Source organism: Sinocyclocheilus anshuiensis, unplaced genomic scaffold, assembly GCF_001515605.1.
Source record: "Sinocyclocheilus anshuiensis isolate Anshui unplaced genomic scaffold, SAMN03320099.WGS_v1.1 scaffold1155, whole genome shotgun sequence".
Lineage (NCBI taxonomy): Eukaryota > Metazoa > Chordata > Actinopteri > Cypriniformes > Cyprinidae > Sinocyclocheilus > Sinocyclocheilus anshuiensis.
The window spans coordinates 275,797-296,471 of NW_015542398.1; the positions used below are offsets into that span (position 1 = coordinate 275,797).

Below are 20,675 nucleotides of genomic sequence, written 5' to 3' on the forward strand. Positions count from 1 at the left end.
GGCGCAGTACGTTTTTCTCTAACCTTTTTCAATTTGATGGGGGCAACAGCTTCTAATGTATTAGAGAAGATAGTGCCCTCCTGCTGTAATACAAGAGAAACAGTATAGGCTTGGCTCAAATCCCGTGTGTACCAAAGGTTCAGTAGCACGTGTGTGTGTGTGTGTGTGTGTGTGCGTGTGCGTGTGTGCGTGCGTGCGTGCGTGTGTGCGTGCGTGCCGTGACAATCCCACAGTTTCCACAGAAATATTAAGTAGCACAACTGTTGTTAACATTGATAAGAGTACGAAATGTTTCTTGAGCAGCAAATCAGCCTATTAGAATGATTTCTGAAGGATCACGTGACACTGAAGACTGGAGTAATGATGCTGGGAATTCAGCTTTGCATCACAGGAATAAACTACATTTTAAAGTATTTTAAAATAGTTAATAAAAATGGTAATAATAATTCACAATTTTACTGTTTTTACTGTATTTAATCAAAGCCTTGGAGAGCGTAAGAGACTTCTTTTAAAAAAAAAAAAAACATTAAAAATCTTGCCAACTCTTACCAACTAGTGTTTTAAACCTGAACATATATGGTTTCTTAAATTAAACCAAGCAAAGTTGTGACAAAGTTGAAAGGCTGCAACTGCTGGACTGACCAAATACTGAATGTGAATGGATGATTTCTGTTTTTTTTTCCCTATATTTTTTGTTTGTTTTTACAACAATAATTCAACTTGATTTATCAAACATACAAATATTTTTGGGGGAAGTTGCTATTAAAATCCGCTCAAAAATCAGAGGGGACACGTGGGTATGATGCATCTGTACTCGCAGGCTACAGCCTACGTGCTGCAGAAACCCCAGACATCCACGTTACATTAGATTAATACTTCAGGGTTCTGCTGTTCAGATGTTCCATCAGAGCTGAGCTGAAGTCCTCAGTCTCTCGTGAGAAGAAACTATACGATAGTTTGCTGAAGAACCATTCATATTCTTCACACTGACATGTGCCTCTGGCTTCCTGTGTTTTTGTCTTGCTTGCTCTTTTCTTGAGCAGCTGTATTGTTGTGCTTAGCTGACGTTCACTTGGCTTTTTCTCCTCCATTCTCACCCACACACAGAGTTCGTAATGAGAGAGTGGGTGTGGGCTTTCATTTTCATTATGTACTGAGGTAGATTTGGCTGCTGTTTTCTACTCTTCAGTTCTTTTTTTTTTTTTAATCTCCTTTCACCTTCTCTTGCCTTTTTTCTTTTATAGAATTTCTTTCGTTTCTAATGTTCATACATTGAGCCATGGTATAAAGATTGTTCTACATTGGACTATGGCCTGCCCACTTAGACAGGAAAGACCTGACTGGCATAACATGTAACTGACCTCAGTTTTGTTTTAGGCACTGAGATTTCTGAAATATCACAAAAACAGACTGGTGTAAATTAAAGGAATAGTTCACCTAATTATGAAAATTCTGTCATTTGCATACCCTCAAATAGAGGCTCTACACGGCCATGGTGATGGGAGGAAAAAATTATATTTCAAAACATTTGCATTCTCTCAGGAAACATTTGTGTTCCCCCAAGAATCTTTGTGCTCTCCCGTAAAAAAGACCCCTCTTCTTAAAGACCCCCCCCATTTCTGTTTTACAATAGAAATGTTAAATGGCTGACAGTGACAAACTGTTCAACTTTTTGTCAAATGTTGCCATTATGTTATTGATTTGAAAATATGTAATTTATGATTCTGATTTATTTAATTCATCTGAATGTGAAGAGACAAGAAACATTAACACCAGTTGAGTTGATTTCGGCATATTATGCATATGATTAAGAGTGAATGTGTGTATATTTTAAAATAAAAATATTATTTGCAATTAGTTAAAATACATTACAATAAATTTATAGTTCTTTTAATGTGTTTCTTTATACTCTAAAATTCCTTTTAATTCCTGGGCCTCAGTGTCTCTCTCTCTCTGTAAACAGACATTTTTTTTTTGTACGTGGACTGAATAAAAAAAAAAAAAAACCGATGTGTCTTTACTCCCAGAAGATGCCAGCCAATCAGATTAGAGCCTGCCAGACCAAGTAAGTGCTTTCCAATTTTTGTGCAATATGCATCTGACGGTCTGGGAAGGGACTGTTGGTCCTCAGGCGTGCCTGAGTTTGATGAGACTAGGGCAGCCCTGCGACACGCTGTCAGATGAAGAGTGTCCGACAGACATCATTCACTGGTGGCATGTGTAGTGAAGATGAAACACGTCAGTGGACACACAACAAAGTCCAGATCATAGCAGAGTAATGGCCAGAGTAAAGCGCCTGGAGTCAAAACACTGATGAGACAGAGAAAAGCAGTTCTTCGCATATGAAAATCTGAATGATGAAGCAATAAAGCAGCTTTATGAGCTCTTGATGGAGGCGTTCTAGAGTGGATCTGGTACTCGCTGCTTAGGTACTGAACTGAATGCAGAACAGCAGTAAAGGTCTCTGGCTTCTGGTAATGACTCAGAACAGTAATGCCTTGAGGATGTCAGAACAGATGGTGTTCCTGTTGGCTGCAGAGTAGCGCTGTCAAACGTGTATATATATATACACCAACATCATATACATCAAGTGTATGACAACACAAACACTGTTGTCTGTTCGCATTATGCATGATCTCATTGGTAAATGCACTTTATTCTTGTAATGGCAAAGCTGAATTTTCAGCATCATTACTCCAGTCTTCAGTGTCATGATCCTCATGAAATCATTCTACTGTAATATGCTGATTTGGTATCAATGTTGAAAACAGTTGTGCTGCTTAATATTTTTGTCATAACCATGACAATTTTTTTTCTTTGATGAATAGAAAGTTCAGTAGAACATTATTTGAAATAGAAACCCTTTGTAACATTATAAATGTCTTTACTGTCACTTTTGATCAATTTAATGCATCCTTACTGAATATTTCATATGTTTGCATGGACACTGAAATGTACATTATTAAAGTAAAACATAAGCATTTTATGTATGAAAACATGGGGCGTACAAATATTATGAAAACGTTTAGTTCAGAAAATATTGAATTCATAGATTAATTAAAAATGTTAAAAGCCATTATATTTATTTAACACGTTTGATATGGTTAACTTTTTCATTCTGTTCTGTGATTACATAATTTTACCTAACTTAAAAATGTTGAAATGAAAGAAAATTCTGTCATCATTCAATTAATGTGTAATAGTAAAATTGAACTATGCAAATGTAATTAATTTATTTTTAGTTATTTATAATTTATATTTTAATTTATAATAATATTTACTTTAATAAATTATAGTATCATTTATAATTTTAGTTATATTTAAAGTAATTTATTTTTAGTTATTAGTAATTTATTTATGCAAAACTTTTGTAACTTTTTTTTTACGTTTCTAAAATGTAAATACAGCATGTTTCAGCATTTAAAGGGGACATCGGTTGAAATGTTCACTTTTTTAGCTTTTTTTGCTCTTAGTTAGGTTTCTGGCGTATCTGCCAGCTCAGAAAAGCTGAAAAGAAAACACGCAGCCAGTTTGTTATGGGCTGTCTGAGTCTGAAACTGTGTCATCCAGCGAGCTGTTTCAGTTTACAGCCGGTTTCTATGTAGATAGCTAGCTATTTGAATAAGACCACCTCTGAGCCATATGGAGTCCTAGGCAGCAATTCAGCATCTTGCATCGACAAGCCCCGTGGAAGAGAGGGGTGGGGTGGGGTGAGCAGTAGCTCATTATCATTTAAAGAGACATGCACTGAAACGGGTCACTGACTCGCTGTGAACAGAGCGTTTTTTTAAATATATTAATTCTTTGTTTTTGAAATAAGATTAAAAAAGGATGATGGTCGACAAACAGATGGATAGTTAAATTCCTCTGTTAAGTTCCACTGGATGATAAAAACACAAATGTCCTGGCACTGGGCTTTCCTCAGTGCGTTAAAGGTGGGGTAAGTGATTTCTGGTAGCCAATGTTAAAATTTAAACCAAAACAAACACGCCCCTACCCCAAAAGGGTCTCGCCCCACACATACATACGCAACCCAGGCAACGATTATGGCGGAATCTGCTGTATTTATTATCTGCTGTATTAAACATATTATCTTACTTTTCGGACACACTTTGGGAGCTTTCGTGCTTTATCGTAAGCCTTCTTTAGTTCCACAGACGGTTTCCTCTTTTGTTTTTTATCCGCCATCTCTATCTTTCTGTCGTCACTCGGCTCGGCTAATGTCCATCCTGTGCACTGAGAGCTCTCTCCTCACCATCATGAATAGGCACGCCCCTTACTGCTGATTGGCTACAAGTTTGTTTTGGTACCCGGCCCGACTTTGAAAAAATACATACCCCACCTTTAAGGATAATAATAAATTAAGAACAAAGTATTTTACGTCTTACAAAAAGCATGTGTAAATAATGGAAAAATATTTTCATTCGTTAGTATGTCTGGAGTACTTTGGGATGAATAAAATTGTGCTGCTACACTTGAATATACAATCCAGAGAAGTTTAAAATTATTGTACCTTATAAATAAAACTTGCTTAGTGAGATATAGAGCTGTTGTGTCAGTTTGACTTACAGCTGAAGTGCTTCTCATGTTTAATCCTGTTAATTCAGACAGCTGTGAAATAGCTTCAGCTCTTTTGCATTTTTAGCATTTATCCTTTGTGGAACTCTGTCAGTGTTGCCAGATCTCACAGGAAAAACAAGCAACCTTTTCTGACAACACAATCACAAAATAAGCCTCCCCAAAACATGGCTAAATTGGCTAAATACAGTTGTCCTTTCAGGAGGGAACTGCTTAATTTAATCTGACTTATTTTAGCATTTGGTTAGAATAAGTTGATTTTTACAATTCAGGGAGCCTCTATTATACATTTGATAGGTTTTATCTGTAACACTGCAGAATAACTTTAATTAATAATGTGTTGACCTTGTTTATTGGTTATATCTTTTACCATGTGCCAGACAGCTGCGTAATGATGCAAAGTAATGTCTTTTCAGTATTGTTACTGTACAACTGGATCTGTAAATCAGTAAGTGCACAAATATGCATTTTCTGAGTTCCCATACTTTTAAATTACTTAATGAAATACAAGCTGCTTACTTAATAGACATGTCAACTCAACGAAAGGAGCGTATGTACACAGCGCCATCTAATGGTGACCAGACACAAATGATTTCTCTGGCACAGTGGATCTGTAAAGCAAACCAATCCAGAAGCTTGGCTGATATTTTTGTTTGTACATGTGTGTTTTGTGTTTTAGAGATAGTGAGAGCCATGACGCATGTCATTAACCATGGCATGTCCATGTACTGGGGCACGTCACGCTGGTCAGCGATGGAGATCATGGTGAGTGGAGAGGACAAACTTCTGTGCACTTTTCCTTAATGCTTCCTTTTGTTATTTAAGTCAGTCCTGATGATGAAATTATTTTATACTGTCGTATTTAATGCATATTAAACCCGTCTTCAAGATTATTTTGTTGTTTTTAATTGTCCATGTCAGTATCTGTCTGGGTATTACAGTTGTTGTTGTTTTCTTGTCTTTATTCATTCATATCATTCTCTTCTCATTTTTGTCATCTCTCTCTCCCTGTAGGAGGCGTATTCTGTAGCGAGGCAGTTTAATCTGATTCCTCCTGTGTGTGAACAGGCCGAATATCATTTATTCCAGAGGGATAAAGTGGAGATGCAACTGCCTGAGCTTTACCATAAGATTGGTACAAACAAACACAAATTGTATATACACATAAACACACATGATTAAAATATGATCTATGACACAGCCTAAAGACACAGTCTTGCACCGCAGGTGTTGGTGTGGTATCCTGGTCTCCTCTAGCCTGCGGCATCATCACAGGGAAATATGAAAACGGCATCCCAGAATCCTCCAGGGCCTCTTTGAAGGTACTTTAAAGGAGTAGTTCAGCCAAAGATGAATTTGCTGAAAATGTACTCACCCTCAGGCTATCCAAGATGTAGATGAGTTTGTTTCTTCATTAGAATAGATTTGGGGAAATTTAGCATTACATCACTTGCTCACCAATGGATCCTCTGGGTGCCGTCAGAACGAGAGTCCAAACAGCAGATAAAAACATCACAGGAATCCACAAGTAATTCACACAACTCCAGTCTATCAATCAACGTCTTGTGAAGCAAAAAGCTCAGTGTTTGAAAGACACAAATCCATCAAGGCATTTTAACTTGAAATAGTTTTTAAATAGTTGCTTCAGCTGTTTGGACTCTCATTCTGACGGCACCCATTCACTGCAGAGGATCCATTGATGAGCGAATGATGTAATGGTAAATTACATTTTGATTTTTGGGTGAACTATTCCTTTAATCCTGTGTGTCATGGCAGACACATAATTTCGCCAAGACATAAGGATGGATATCTGTTGATTAAACTGATATTTATTCAAGTGAATAGTGCCAGATTTCTAGTGCCAGTGATTTAGGAGCTCATATAGTTCATAGATTACACCTTCAGCTAGTATACAGCGATGAGGGTGGCAGGTCTGTCAGGGCAGATTTTCTGTGCTTGTCTCACTCTCTCTCTTTCTCTCTCTTTCTCTCTCTGCAGTCATACCAGTGGCTGAAGGAGAAGATTCTGAGCGAGGATGGCAGAAAGCAGCAGGCGAAGCTTAAGGAATTGACCCACATAGCTGAGAAGCTCAGCTGTACCCTGCCACAACTTGCCATCGGTAGGTCAAAATAACTTTTTCACTTCAACTGTCACAAAGTGCAACATACATTATCACTGCCATAGTGACTCAACTGTTCTGTCACTGTTTACATAGAGTAAAATACTGAATTTCTGTTTTCATGCACATTTCCTGACTGAGAAACAAACCTTGACATTAATCCACAGAGCGTTAAAGTCACCAAATCTGAGGGTTGAAAAAAAAGACACAATTACATACTTAATGAAAAACAAATATGGCTTCTTTTTTTTTTAGTTGGAAGCATTTTTATGATTCGGAAAATCTTGATGGAGACTCTTTTACAGTTTTAATGTATGTTTTAATAAATGTGGTGGTGGGTAATATTCTATTCAAAAATGTATTATATATAATTTATTTATGAAATATTTTTAATTATCTATTTATTGTGTATTTTTATTTCTATGTAGTTTATTTTTGTTTATTAATAATAATGATAATAAATATTTTCTGAAAAAATGTGTTCATATGTGTATTTTTTTAAATAGTCAATAATTATTTAAATTTTGCTTTATTTGTTTATGTTATATATTTATTATTATTTATAATAATAATACATCGTATGAAAAAATACTTAAAAATTAATACTTAAAAAAATTAATTTTATTGTATTTTTGATACAGTTTGATAGACAAAAAATATTTTGTAAAAAACTGTACTGTTCAAAAAATCCTGTATCAACAATCCTTCCAGTAGCATTTGGCTGAAGCACCCGATCAGAATCCCACCAGCTCAATTGAGATTCCCATGATTCACTGGCTTGAAACTTTCATACATGTAGGACTAAATGACAGATTCCTTCTAAATCTATTCTGTGTGTTCCTCTGTAGCCTGGTGCCTCCGTAATGAAGGAGTGAGTTCTGTTCTCCTGGGGACCTCCAGCCCTGCACAGCTCACTGAGAACCTGGGGGCGATACAGGCAAGAGTTTTATCAAAACATCTCAAACACACTGTGGAATCACTGCCATCCCACAAACTCTGGTGGCCTGTTACAGCTCTGTGCTTTCATCTCTGAACACCTATCTTCTGAATCTCACATGGTTAATTTACATTTAAAACATCACAAACAGGATATTGCTTGATGTAATTTTTATGTGCCAAGGCAAAATTTCACACACTGATAAGAGATCCAACTAAATCGGCTTCAGATAAAGATGGTTTTACGTAGTTTCTAGCTTGACGAAATGGTTGGACTAGAATTTAGACACAGTCTTCCTCAACCAGGGGAGAAAACTTGTAACGGGGCTTCAAGATGACTTAAAAATATTTAGATTAAACAAGCATTAAAATAATTTAAAACAACTAAAAATCAAGATGAATTTTATTTGAATTCATCCCATGTGTTTTAGTAATTAGATCTACATTCTCGCTTACAGGTTCTTCCAAAGATCACTGCTCTCGTGGCCTCAGATATCGACAAAATCTTGGGTAACCGTCCCCAGAGTAAGAAGGACTACCATCACTAGGCCTTTCTGTGAACCTGTAAGTCTTGAGACTCAGGATCCCGTGCCAGCCCTCTTGTTTCGGCGGGTGTCCACAGTGTGTGATTCCCACCATTGTGTGTCTGTGTCAACTTCTCCTGCAGAGAGCCATTGTTACAGTTACAGTAGAAATGCTAAAGTGTTATGCATGTTTCTGTTCGACCTAAACCTGAGCTTAACCTCGCATTAAGATCTCTGTGGAGGCACACCTGCCTGAGAAGCACAGAAGCTCCTGGACTCCCTCGTCTGTGGGGTTTTGTATTCAGCTGTCATAACCCATATGTGCCAAAGTCAACCTGGTCTTGACCCTTGACCTCCAGACATCCATTCTGAAAAGGGACGAATGACAGGCCCTTATGAATGGCCCTGATTAACGTCCGTAAAACACTGTAGGGAAAATAAAGTAAGGAAAACGCACTGCTTATCATTCTGAGAATGTACAAACTAAGAACTGTGATGTATGGCAGAGCAGCATGTAGAGTTGAACTGTGTACGATGTGTGTGCATTGATAAAAATGTGTTGGATTAAAAAGCCATCAATAGCAAAGTAGGCTGTTATGTGTTTAATTGTTCTCCAAAAAGTTTAACATCTTCAAACGATTGTGTATGTTTTCTTTGTAAATCCTGCAATTTGTGTCATGTCTGATCTGTTCGATAATATAATACTTCTCTGTTGTTTTAAATATACATTATAAAAGAAACTTAGTTTGTTCAAATGCTTTTCCAGTGATAAAAGTACACTGTTTAAGGATTTAAATGCTTGCTGCTGTATTTGGCAACTTTTGTACTGCTAAGCAGTACATACTTGAGTCCAGAGAGTGCTAGAAATGCACAATTACTAAAAGCAACTAGTTAATTTCAGTGAGAAATGGGATCAAAATGTTTACAAACTTGAAAACGATGAAGCTGTCAATTAATGAATTATGCAGAGTGCTTTTAACATTCAAATAAAAATGTGCATCTCTAGTTTATGGTGTTTTGGTATATATACATGTTTTTAACCATTTGAAGTTACTTTGCTGTTTGAAGAACATGCTACAAAAAAGTCGCCGGGAAACAAAATAACCTGAAAAGTGTGGGCTACAGTTAAAAAGAGAAAAAAAATTAAACATAACTAAGTAGAAAAACTAGGCCATTACTGAACGGAAAAAAACTAGGTCACACGAAGCTGCAAAAATACTGAATAACGTAAACATTACCTTATGTCTCCATAGAGACTACACCCCTCCCGTAATGCAACAAGCCCCGCCCACTTAGGTTTTCTATTGGATAAACGCTATGTCAGTTTCAAATTTCTGTTTTTTCATTGGTTCTTCCCTTCCCGTCACCTTATTTTGATTCCATACGCGCCAAACATTGTAGGCCGTGACATACTTAACGCCAACACTTCGAGCCAGCACTGTTTATGGCCTTTGAAAACGGCCAGCAAGGGTTTGTTTTGTTATTTATTATTGAATTTAGCCGTCTAAAAGGAAAGAAGGGACACTCCCTCTCTCTGTCTCCAAGGCAGCAGGCAGTAAACTGAAAGCACAGCAAGTGTGTTGTTGAAACGAGCAGTGTGGCGGGTGAGTCGCGCTCCTTATAATCATGATGTATTAGTTTGTTATGCGATGTGTATATATATATATATATATATATATACATGATCAAAGCTTTCTAGTTAGTCTCGAAAACAATAACGGCGTTGGTTAGAATCTTATTTATGACTGTCCACTTTGATTTAAAGCGCATCGGCGATGTGGCTGAGGCACGGTCGGAGGAGCAGCCTCAGGGGCGACAGTGTGTGTGCTGCTGATGGTGACTGCAGTATCAGCAGAATGATGAAGACTGACTCCTTCTGCATGAACCAGTCATTCCCCTCCGCACGCAACTGCACTCTCAACCGCATGGACGCATCAGGTGGGCCAGACTGCTGTCACACATGTGCAACGATGTATGGACACTGAAAAGATCCTAAATATTATATAATAATATAAAATAATAACGATAAAGCTTACCAAAATTACAACAATGCAGCATACAGCAGACGTTGTGACAATAAAATGGTACCACAAAGGAGATCTCTTTAAGAATTTGTTGCCAAGTGTTTGAAAAAATATTGAAAATCTGGTTATTCAGTAGTTTCGGAGTGGTTGCTGAAGAAGATTGTTATCTGAAATAGCTAGCACAAAACAGGTGACTGGGGTACTTTTGTTCACCCTCATTTTGTTCAAACATGTATCCATTTATTTGGAGCACAAAAATGTATAAGACCGAATAACATCCTCAGTCACCATTCACTTTCACTGTGTGGAAAAAAATGCACTACTGTTCAAAAGTTTGGGGTTGGAATATAAAAAAAAATATTTAATTAATTTGAAATAGAAATCATTTGTAATATAAATGTCTTTACTGTCACTTTTGATCAATTAATGCATCCTTGCTGAACAAAACAAATTTTTGTTTTAAATCTTACTGACACTAAATTTTTTGTTTATTGGTTTTAGTGTATGCCAGTGTAAGTCAACGGTGACTGAAGCTGTCATTCTCCTTAACATCTCCCTTGTGTTCCACAGAAGAAAAAGTAATATGGAAAAGTCCCTGGACAGTTTGGAAACTATTCATTTTGACTCATTTATTTTCCAAAAGGTGATTCTCATGTCGGTTCTTCAGTGGCGATGAGGAATCTTCAGATCTCTGATCTGCATTGCTTCCACCCCGTGTCTCCGTCATCAACTCGGTCTCCAGTGTTGGAGAGCTCTCTGCTCAGACAGCTCATGTGTACTGCTCCAGAGAAGAGAGGCACAGCTCTCACCATCAACCCTAATAAAGCGGTCCTGTCCATTAACTGCACCACATTACAGGTATCGGACGATTGTTCTCACCAAAGCCCTTTTACCAATTAAACAAGGCCATATTACACCACGTTTTTGGTAGTAGGGATTCTTTGCCTGGACTTTTAGCTGCTCACCTATTCTTTGAACTATTGAGTTATTACAAAAGATTTCAATTATGTATTATTATTTATTGATGTTATCTCTTTTTGCAAGGTTTTGGATGCAAATGAACATGCTTGTAAGCTGTTTGAGTGTGCATACAGTGATTTGATTGGCCGGAAGCTGACCTCTCTCCTAAAAGCCAGTCAGATGCTAGAGGAAGGCCTGAAGGAGGAGACACTGGATTCTGATGGGAACCTGGTTGCTATTTCTGCCAAAGTGGTATGAATCACTGTGGTTAATTAAACAACAATTCACTTAGCTGTCACTAAATGATTTGAATCTTGAATATTATTATTTGAGTCTTGAATATTTAATTTCTTCCACACTGCATGTTTTGTCCTTGGCTCTGATCTCTGCTTTCCATGAGCATCATTAATTAAAGCACAGCTCTGGCTCATTCTCTCCGCAGGTGAGCGCAGTGAGTTTGACAGGAGCTGAGTTTCCTGTGTCTGTGTGGCTTCAGATACCGGAGCAGCGGCAGCAGATCTTAGAGCTCCTGCTGGAGCGAGTGGAGAGAATCACAGCACACGTGACGTTCACTCAAAATGTGAGACTCATTCCCTTGCAACTAATTGTGCACTGAAAGTTTATCCTTATGTATTAAGTTCAGCATTTGTAAGCATAATTTGATTACCTTAATTAAGCTTATATTGATATTATACAATAAAAATCAACAGAATTTAACTGAAACATACACTACCATTCAAAAGTTTGGGGTCAGTAAGATATAAGCAAGGATGCATTAAATGTATCAAAAGTGACTTTTACACTTTTGAACTTAGTATTCATCAAAGAATCCTGAAAAAAAAATATCATGATTACCACAACAATTTTAAGCAGCACGACTGTTTTCAGCATATAATAATCTGAAGTAAAGTAAAAAAGACCGGAGTAATGATGCTGAAAATTCAGCATTGCATCACAGGAATAAATTACATTTTAAAATGTATTAATATAGAAAACATTTCTTTTAAATTGTAATAATATTTCACAATATTTCTGTTGTATTTTTGATCAAATAAATGCAGCCTTGGTAAGCAGAAGAGACGTTTCAAAAACATTGAAAATAAATCTTACTGACCCCAAACTTTTAAACAGAAGTGTACCTTTAAAGAAAATTGTTGTGTAAAGCTGTTGCTTAGTTGGCCAGAGAAGTTTTAGCTCCTCCTCCTGTTTCCTCAGGGCGGAATCCTCAGTTGTGACTCCACTTTTGCCCATCTCTATGGTTACCACGCTGCTGAGGAGATGACTGGCCTGTCGATCATGTCTCTGATGCCATCACTACAGATCCCCTTCCATTGCAGGACAACTCCCAAGGTCACAAAGTCTCTAAAAAAAAATCTTTAAGGAAACAGTTGGCATTTTTGCAGTTTCGTTTGGTCATGCTAGTGATACAGAAATTATAACAAAAATAACTGACTGGTTCTGTTTTTTATTAATATTTTGAATTTGCCTTTATTTTTTTATGTCTTCAGTTTTCATTGTAATTTTCATTTTTAGTAATTTTGTTTTGTCATTTTTATTCATTTTTTCCCCCCCCATTTAGTAATTTTAGTGTTTCAACTCAAGTCATTTCAGTAAGTTGCCAAGGCAACATTTTCAAATTTATGTATGTAATGTTTTATTTATTTTTTTATTTCATTACAAAAGTGTATTATAGTTTTAATTTACAATAAAAACTCTACTGTGCACCTTAATATAGCTTGTTTCTTTACCTTTGTATTTCAGGTGTTGCGTGTTCAGAGATTGTGTGTGCAGGCTAGGTCTGGTTTGGTGCTGCCAGCACGTGTCCGTCTGCAGGCTGCTGTGTCCTGTGGAAGATCACCGCTGCAGATTAATGGATCAGCACATCCAGAACCTTCTGATGGCTCACTCATAAGCTCTAGACAGACCAACCGAACTCCTTCAGGTCAGTCTTGCACTGCAGTGCGTGCAGTTCTGATAGTTGCTTCAACAGACAGAAGTCACAAACAGTCACCCTAGGTGTGTGTTTTCTCACACTGACATTAAAAATAAAAATATGCAGATTTCCTAACTGTGAATCAGATTTCTGTGTCTGTGGGGATTTATTTATAGCCCACAGCCACTAGTTAAAGTGACTTTTCCAATATTTACTCTGACATAAATTAAATCTTTATTTTCATTGTGTTTCTTGTTGGTTTATGTCCAATCAAATTAACTAAGTTGCTAATAAATTAAGTTAGATGTAATAAATTTAAATTGCTGTTGATTTCAGTGTGATCAATGCAGTGCACTCTTGTCCTGCAGGTGGTAAATCAGGTGCGGGTGGTGTCCCGTTCCCCAGCGCAGGTGTGCTGTACTCTGGGTCAGTGTGTGTGTTTGCTCCCAGTAGCTGCCTCCTGACGCTCCTGCCCAACGGCACCATTCACAGTCTCATCAACCCCTTCAGCTCTCTGCTGCTCGGATACAACAGCAGTCAGCTGCTTGGAAAGGTACAGATGCTATGAAACATTCCCTTTTATGTTGGGATTTGTGTTAAGTCCGTATAACTCTGTTTTAATAAAAACATGCTTTTAGTTTTAGTGGGTCCAATTTGATTTATCTAATCCAACCAGTGTTATTTGAGTGTTATGTATTCTTTTTTATTTATTTATTTATTTATTTTATTTTTTTAAATTTTTTTTTTTTTATTAGAACATGCTATAAAAGTTATACATCAGAGATAGACAATAGGGATGCCGACATTTGAAAAAATTTACAAAGATAGAGAGAGAAAAAAAAAAAAGAAGTAGGTGTTTTTCAGTTTCAAGATTTTTAAAATAAGAACATGTATAAAAGGAAAATCCATATGCTTTGTGAACATGTACATATAGTTGCATACATAATCCACTCCACTATGTATAATCGGTAGGGATGTAACGATTCACTCAACTCACGATTCGATTCACGATTTTGATTTCACGATTTGATTCGATTCACGATTATTATAATGTTTTTTAACAAAATTAGATTTAAGACAAATTATAACGATTTTCAACCGGATCGCAGTTAATCGTTACATCCCTAATAATCGGTTAGCAATTATTATGTATTATTCTTACGATTGGACTCCGTCTTGCCTCAAAAATATTAATCTGAAGTCTAAGGGAATAAGGTATTTTTTCCATTTCGTACATTTCTCTAATTTTTCGGATCCACCGTTCATGTGTGGGTGGGTCAGATTTGAGCCATTTAGACGTGATACATTTTAGGGCTGCAGAAAATAATATTTGAAGTAGATAACTCAATCTCCTTTCCCTCATGCCTTCAGGTATCACTCCTAGAATAGCCACAGTTGGACCAAAAGGAATATCAATATGAAATATGTCTCCAAATACTTTATAGATATCTTCCCAGAATTGTTGTATCTTTGGGCAGGACCAAAAGATACGAGTGTGGTTTCCCAATAGGTCGAGTGTTATGTACTTTTATAGTTTTTATTAATATTTTCATGAGCTTTTTCAGTATTCATTTGAATTGAATTTTTTAGTGCTTTTGCTATGTACTTTTCGATGTTTCCAAGCTAGTTTACATGCTAACAGCAGTCCTGTGCACCTGTGTGTAGAATGTCACATACCTGATACCAGCGTTTTATGAGCGAGTTCGTGCTGCGGACCAAAGCAACCACCCTACATCTCATCCACACGACACTTCCAGCCCATCTGACAGCTGCGGAGGTACAGAGATGTGATGCACTGTAAGGATACACACACTTTAGCTTGTGGTGCTGTGCTAAAATCCCCTCACTTCCTGTCTGTCTACTTCTCAGACCCCTGTAGATGTTCTGCTAGTGCTAACTGTCCCCCTGCTGATGTTCTAACCCTCTTTACTGACATGCTCTCAACTAAGGAAGATCAACAAGAGACATGTAGTGAGTTCCTTCTCTTATTGCACATATATTTAATTTTATTGCTGTCACTTAATTTTTTATTTTATTTTCATTTTTTTCATTTTTATTTTAGTAACAACGTTTAATCTGGTTATCCTGTTTTTTTTGCCGTAATCTGAATTGCTATTTTATTTGTCTTTATTCATTTTATATTAGCCAGTGTTTTTGCTCTGATTGGATAATGTGTGCAGATCCAAACACAGTGCTTGCTGGTGACAGTGTGATGGTGCATCTAGCCATGCGTAGGAGAGCAGGTCTTGGGAAAGGGAAGAGGATCTTCACTGGGACAAGCGCTAAACTGGAGAAAGAGAGCAGCGTCCCATCAACAATGATCTCACCTGCTGTCACCTCTACACCACTGAATGGGTTACATACTCCACTAATTCCTTTCATTTAATTTTTTTCTCTTTATTTGTTTATATGCACAGTTTAAGAGTAAATTGCATGTCAGCATGTGGAAATGAAACCTATTATTATTATTATTAATTTAATGTTTTATTTATTTATTTCAATCCTCATATATCATAAAAAAATCATAATGGATTTGTTTAAATAAAATATTGAATCATATTAAAAAATATTAAATATAATAAAATATATGGTAGCATTTGCTGCTTGTAATTATTGCAATTTAATTATTGTAAATTACTGGGCATGTGTGATTCCCACTTAACCCAAAAATATGTATTTCTCTTCATTAAAAAGCACTCTAGCAGTATCATTGAGATGCTATTATAGTTTTTATTAATATTTAGTAATTTTTTTAATATACATGTTTTCCCTTTTCATTTTAATTTTGGTTACATTTAAATTTTATTAATGAGCCATTTAATTTTTTATTAATGAGTCATAATTTTTATATAAAATTGTATTTGTTGTATTTATTTTAGTACATCACCTAAATGGGAATAAGAAATGTTACCTTGGCAATATAGATGTTGCAGAAAAAAGAAAATGAATGACAAGTTCAGATCAGACAGTCTTTATTTGTCATCATTCTCTCTGTTGTTCTCAGGTTGGATGACACTACAGAGCTTTGTGAGCAGGTTGTGGATGTGACTGCTCAAGTGTCTGAGTCAGACTCCGCCAACTCCACTACCGCTCTGCTACAGACCTTTGCTCTGGTGGAGTCCCTGGAAGTCCAAAAAACCTGCCTCTCCGCTACTGTCTCTGCTCATTGTGGCCCATCAGAGCAGCTCTTTGCTAGGCGAGATGCCTCCAAGGCCCCAAACTCAGACAATAAAGAAGCTCCAGTAAATTCCTGTGACACTGTGCCACATCCAAAACCTCACACACAGACCTGCCAGTGTTCAGAGAAAGCCCAGCTTCAGGACTCCAGCTTTGAGGTGATTTCCCTGGGCAGTGCGTCATCGTCTGGGTTCTTCGAGCGGCTTGTGGGTGGTTCTGGTGCTGAAAAGTTAAATGAGTCTCAGCAGGGACGTCAGCTAGCGGAATCGGGCAGCACCTTTCTGGATTTGAACTCTAATGGAGATGTCATTGTTCATGCCATGTCAGAGATGGACCTGAATGACAGCATTGAGATCCCAAACTCATCTGCAGATCTTAACCTTTCGCTTAGCTCATGTGACACCGCTGAGCTCCTGCGTACCCCTTCACCCTTCATTGTGGAGTCTGACCCTGAAGCAGAAGCTCAAATCTGCCCAGAGCCAGAGATGACACAAAAACCTGCCCCATCACCACAAGAGCAAGAACAGCAAGCAAGCCCTCCGCCAAAGACTCTAGAGCAGCTGCCAAAAAATCATCTAACCATGCTTCGGGAACAGTGGAATTCCTTTTCGGAACATGCTATCGACCGTGTTCTGGATCTCTGTAGGGGTGGAGTTTTGTTGTCAGGTGACACTCCTGCCACCTCCACTCCTAAGAAGGTCAAGGCCAACTCTTCCATTCCAGAGGGCAGGATTCATGTGACCTGTAACAACAGTGACAGAACACCAGTTGGTATGTCAACTGTGTCCCTCTAATTTACTTGCTGTAAGGACCAATAATGACCATATTGTATCAGATTATATAAGGGATGGTTAATATTGTTAAAGTCCTTTAAAATAGAGGAAGATGTGTTACATTGTTAATATATTAACTAACAAGTCCATAGAAGAAATATACTGGATAGCATATTAATAATAGTAATAATTAGGGCCTGAGCACCAATGGTGTGAGGACCCTATTGGAATTGCTCCGTTTCATATTATATATACATTATTGTAATATTGTGGCATTGTTCATTTTGTTGCAAGGCTCGTTGTTTTCTACTTTGTAGTGGTTAATTTTTCCTAGGTGAAGCTTTTAAGGGCCCGTTCACCCAAAAATGAAAATTGTCATAATTTTACCAAACATTATGACTGACTTAAACCCAACAGAAGATATTTTGAAAACTTTTGGGAACCAATCAACATAGGAGCCCATTGAATTCCATTAAATGAACAGTGATATTTTGCAAAATATCCTCTTTTTGTTGCATAGAAGAAAGTTTTGCAACAACATGACTGATCAAATGACAGAATAATTTTGCTTGAACTATCCCTAAGTAAGGTAATCCACCAGTGAGATAATAAAATAATTTATGCTCCAAATCAACATTTCATATCCATTTATTTATTTGGCAAGTAGCCGTGTAATAAGCATGATATTGTAGTCATTATTGCAAAATAAACCCCTTCAGGGTGATGCAAGACCCTTATCTGGGTTTATTTTGTGATAATGACTGTTCGTTGTCTCTTACTGTACTTCATTTTTCCATTTCAAACTGTGTATTCTTTCTGTATGCTTGGTCTCAAAAGCACCATCCATCTTTTCTACTGTACATTTATGATGTTTCAGGGCATGAATACAACTGATACCGTGGTAATTTTCTCACTCTGTGTAGAGGTGCAGTGTGATGTACGCTGGGTGTCCCTGTCCAGTGGCAGCTCCCTGGTCTGTCTATGGCTAAGTGGGAGTCATCTCCTGCTCCACCACCAGGAGGCACTAATGTCTCCCACAGTGAGGACAGGAGCCCCAGAACAGGAGGCCTTTGCTTGTAGCCTTGCTGAGGTGAGCTGCCTGAATACTTTAAAACTGAGCTCTTTTAAAAGGATAGTCCACCCAAAAATGTTGTTCTTTCTTCTGTTGAACACAAAAGAAGATATTTTGAAGAATCAAACCAAACAGTTTCTGGTCCCTATTGATTTCCACTGTATGGACATAAAAATACAAAGGAACTCAATAGGAACCGAAGTTGTTTGGTTACCAACATTCTTCAAAATATCTTCAATTGAGTTCCTCAGAAGAAAGTAAGAAAGTACAGATTTGGAACATCATGAGGGAGGGTAAATGACATCATTTTAATTTTTGGGTGAGCTATAACTTTAGTATCTGCATTTAAGATAAAGCGACAAACTTCCTTTCTTCCTCATTTAGGCAGTTCGTTCAGATGCCTTGCGCTCCTCTGTGGACCTGGAGCAGTCCGGAGCATGTGAGGGTCAGTTTGAAGAAGACTACTGTCCACTGCGCTCCATTGGAAAGGGAGCCTTCGGCTTTGTCTGGCTCGCTGCAAGACGGATAGATGGACAGGAAGTCAGTGACACTCTCTCTGCACTCACTGGTGTTCGTACACTCATATTCATCCGTTGCGAGATAATAACTTGATAATGACGTCAGTTGTTTGTCAAGAGATGATGTTTACACACTGAGTCAGTGTCATTGCTGGAGGGTGTATCCAGTCTTTTATGGACTTTTATATGAGCTGGTGAAGAGATGTTGAATTTATTATCACTTCAATTTCAGGTGGTTGTGAAGTTCATTAGGAAAAGTGCAGTGGTGAGTGAATGCTGGGTGGATGATCCTGATCTGGGTTGGGTCAGTCAAGAAGTGGCCATACTGGCTCGCCTGCAACACCCCAATATTGTGAAGGTACACTGAGAGAACTGTTTGAGTTCATATTAAATATTTAGAATATTTTGTTGCCAAAATTAAATGATGCAACATAGCCTCCTAAAATTTGGTAAATATTTGGCAATTAGGTTCCTTAAATGCAAATGTTGTTGTTGAATGTCCATTTCAGTCTGTGCACATGCTTTAAAACCTTGCCGCAAACAACTTGACCCACTCTCAAGTGGAAAAGTAAATTCGATTTATTTTCACTTCCGAAAGTTTAGGCTGCAAAGAATCAGTGGTTAAAATTAGTGGTCGACCGATTTTGGTTTTTTGACAGCCGATGCCGATATCTTGGAAAGTAGGGTGGCCGATATAATTGTATTTATTTTAATATTTAAGAAATTTGAAAATTGGTTAAAAAATACATTTCTAAAATAAATATACTTCTACTTTAGATGACAAAGTATTTTTCACATATATATAAATATTTAATAAAAAATATAATTAAAAATGAAGTAAACTGTAATCAACAGAGCACTCAGTATTCTGGGAAGTTTGTGTGCATTGGGGATTTCAAATAAAGCCAAGGTAACACTCATTTTACATACAGCACGCAATGAAAATGACATGAATATGACCTTGGACAAATGCATAAAGCGCAGCATAATTTGAAATCACGAATTGAATGTTTAAAGCATTCAATTCGCACGGACCGAAAGTCACGCAGAGAACACGCGATCATGCAGGTCACATGCACACTTCACAAGATCTCACAACTGGATTCGACTAGATTTGCAAGGTTTATGAAATTACATTTTCATTAGCCATTCAAAGATTTGTTTAAACGATGTAAATACGTATTTGCTGAATGCTGACGGCAAACGAGAAAGTATTACGATGTTTGCCTTTCTATTACTAATAATATAAAAGCAATCGTTATAATACTTTTTGTATACATTTTAATTCCTTTGTTTAACAGTTCTATCAGATTATTAGACAGACTTCTATCCGTATTAGACAGAACTGTTAAAGGGGTCATATGATGTTGCTAAAAAGGACATTATTTTGTGTAATGAAATGTGTTTATGCGGTTTAAGGTTGTTAACGTTGTGATTGGCCAAATACCTCAAGCGTGTGACGGAAATGTTATACCCCTTACCATATTGTGATGCCCTGTCCCCATGCGCCGCGTAAACATAAAACCATGTCTGCATTTGTGATCGGAGAAATGACAAACAACAAGTGCTACTCTACACTGCTCAAAACTCGCGTTTGAATCGTCAGTGGCAAATTCTTTAATAATAAAAAAAGTACTTACAGTCTGTGAGTCAGAACAGCCGGCATTGTAGTCTACTCTACCAGGATCAGGAAACAGTCCTCCATAAAATGCGCTGGACACATCTGAATATTTGGGTTGAACTGTTAAAGAGAAAGGAAAAATTGAAATCGGATCATATGACCCCTTTAACGACGACCACGAACAAGAGGGAGAATCAATGTGAGCACTGTGTGCTCAGGCGCTGTCAAAATAAAAGTCCCGCCTCAAACGCATCGACCAAACAGAAAAACTTATCGGCCAATGCCGATATTTGAAAAATGTCAGCCATCAGAGCAAGTGTAATTGCTGCATTCACGCGCTCCTCGGATGCTCTCATTTCCCGAGGTGTGCTTTTAAGTCGGAATGTGAAAACAACATGGACACTCGCGTTACTACAAAGATTTGTTGGATTTGTATTATT

The 20,675-nt window shown here is 37.4% G+C and overlaps 2 protein-coding genes across 4 annotated transcripts in view; both read left to right on the top strand.

Moving 5' to 3' along the window:
* Positions 1-9,121, top strand: part of LOC107692887 (voltage-gated potassium channel subunit beta-1-like) — a 31,967-nt gene extending 22,846 nt beyond the window's left edge. Inside the window, exons 9-14 of the mRNA XM_016492097.1 lie at positions 5,258-5,343; positions 5,593-5,713; positions 5,806-5,900; positions 6,577-6,697; positions 7,546-7,634; positions 8,092-9,121. Coding sequence (XP_016347583.1) covers positions 5,258-5,343; positions 5,593-5,713; positions 5,806-5,900; positions 6,577-6,697; positions 7,546-7,634; positions 8,092-8,181 — 602 coding nt within the window. The 3' untranslated portion in view covers positions 8,182-9,121. The remainder of the gene's footprint in view (positions 1-5,257; positions 5,344-5,592; positions 5,714-5,805; positions 5,901-6,576; positions 6,698-7,545; positions 7,635-8,091) is intronic.
* A 427-nt stretch (positions 9,122-9,548) lies between these two features.
* The window catches only part of pask (PAS domain containing serine/threonine kinase), a 16,656-nt gene continuing 5,529 nt past the window's right edge, over positions 9,549-20,675 (top strand). For all 3 annotated transcript variants that reach the window (XM_016492077.1, XM_016492078.1, XM_016492079.1), the window contains exons 1-15: positions 9,549-9,761; positions 9,923-10,095; positions 10,825-11,039; positions 11,226-11,393; positions 11,584-11,721; positions 12,357-12,491; positions 12,903-13,083; positions 13,443-13,627; positions 14,740-14,851; positions 14,944-15,045; positions 15,255-15,429; positions 16,079-17,022; positions 17,948-18,114; positions 18,481-18,636; positions 18,847-18,972. In XM_016492077.1, coding sequence (XP_016347563.1) covers positions 9,933-10,095; positions 10,825-11,039; positions 11,226-11,393; positions 11,584-11,721; positions 12,357-12,491; positions 12,903-13,083; positions 13,443-13,627; positions 14,740-14,851; positions 14,944-15,045; positions 15,255-15,429; positions 16,079-17,022; positions 17,948-18,114; positions 18,481-18,636; positions 18,847-18,972 — 2,967 coding nt within the window. In that variant the 5' untranslated portion in view covers positions 9,549-9,761; positions 9,923-9,932. The remainder of the gene's footprint in view (positions 9,762-9,922; positions 10,096-10,824; positions 11,040-11,225; positions 11,394-11,583; positions 11,722-12,356; positions 12,492-12,902; positions 13,084-13,442; positions 13,628-14,739; positions 14,852-14,943; positions 15,046-15,254; positions 15,430-16,078; positions 17,023-17,947; positions 18,115-18,480; positions 18,637-18,846; positions 18,973-20,675) is intronic.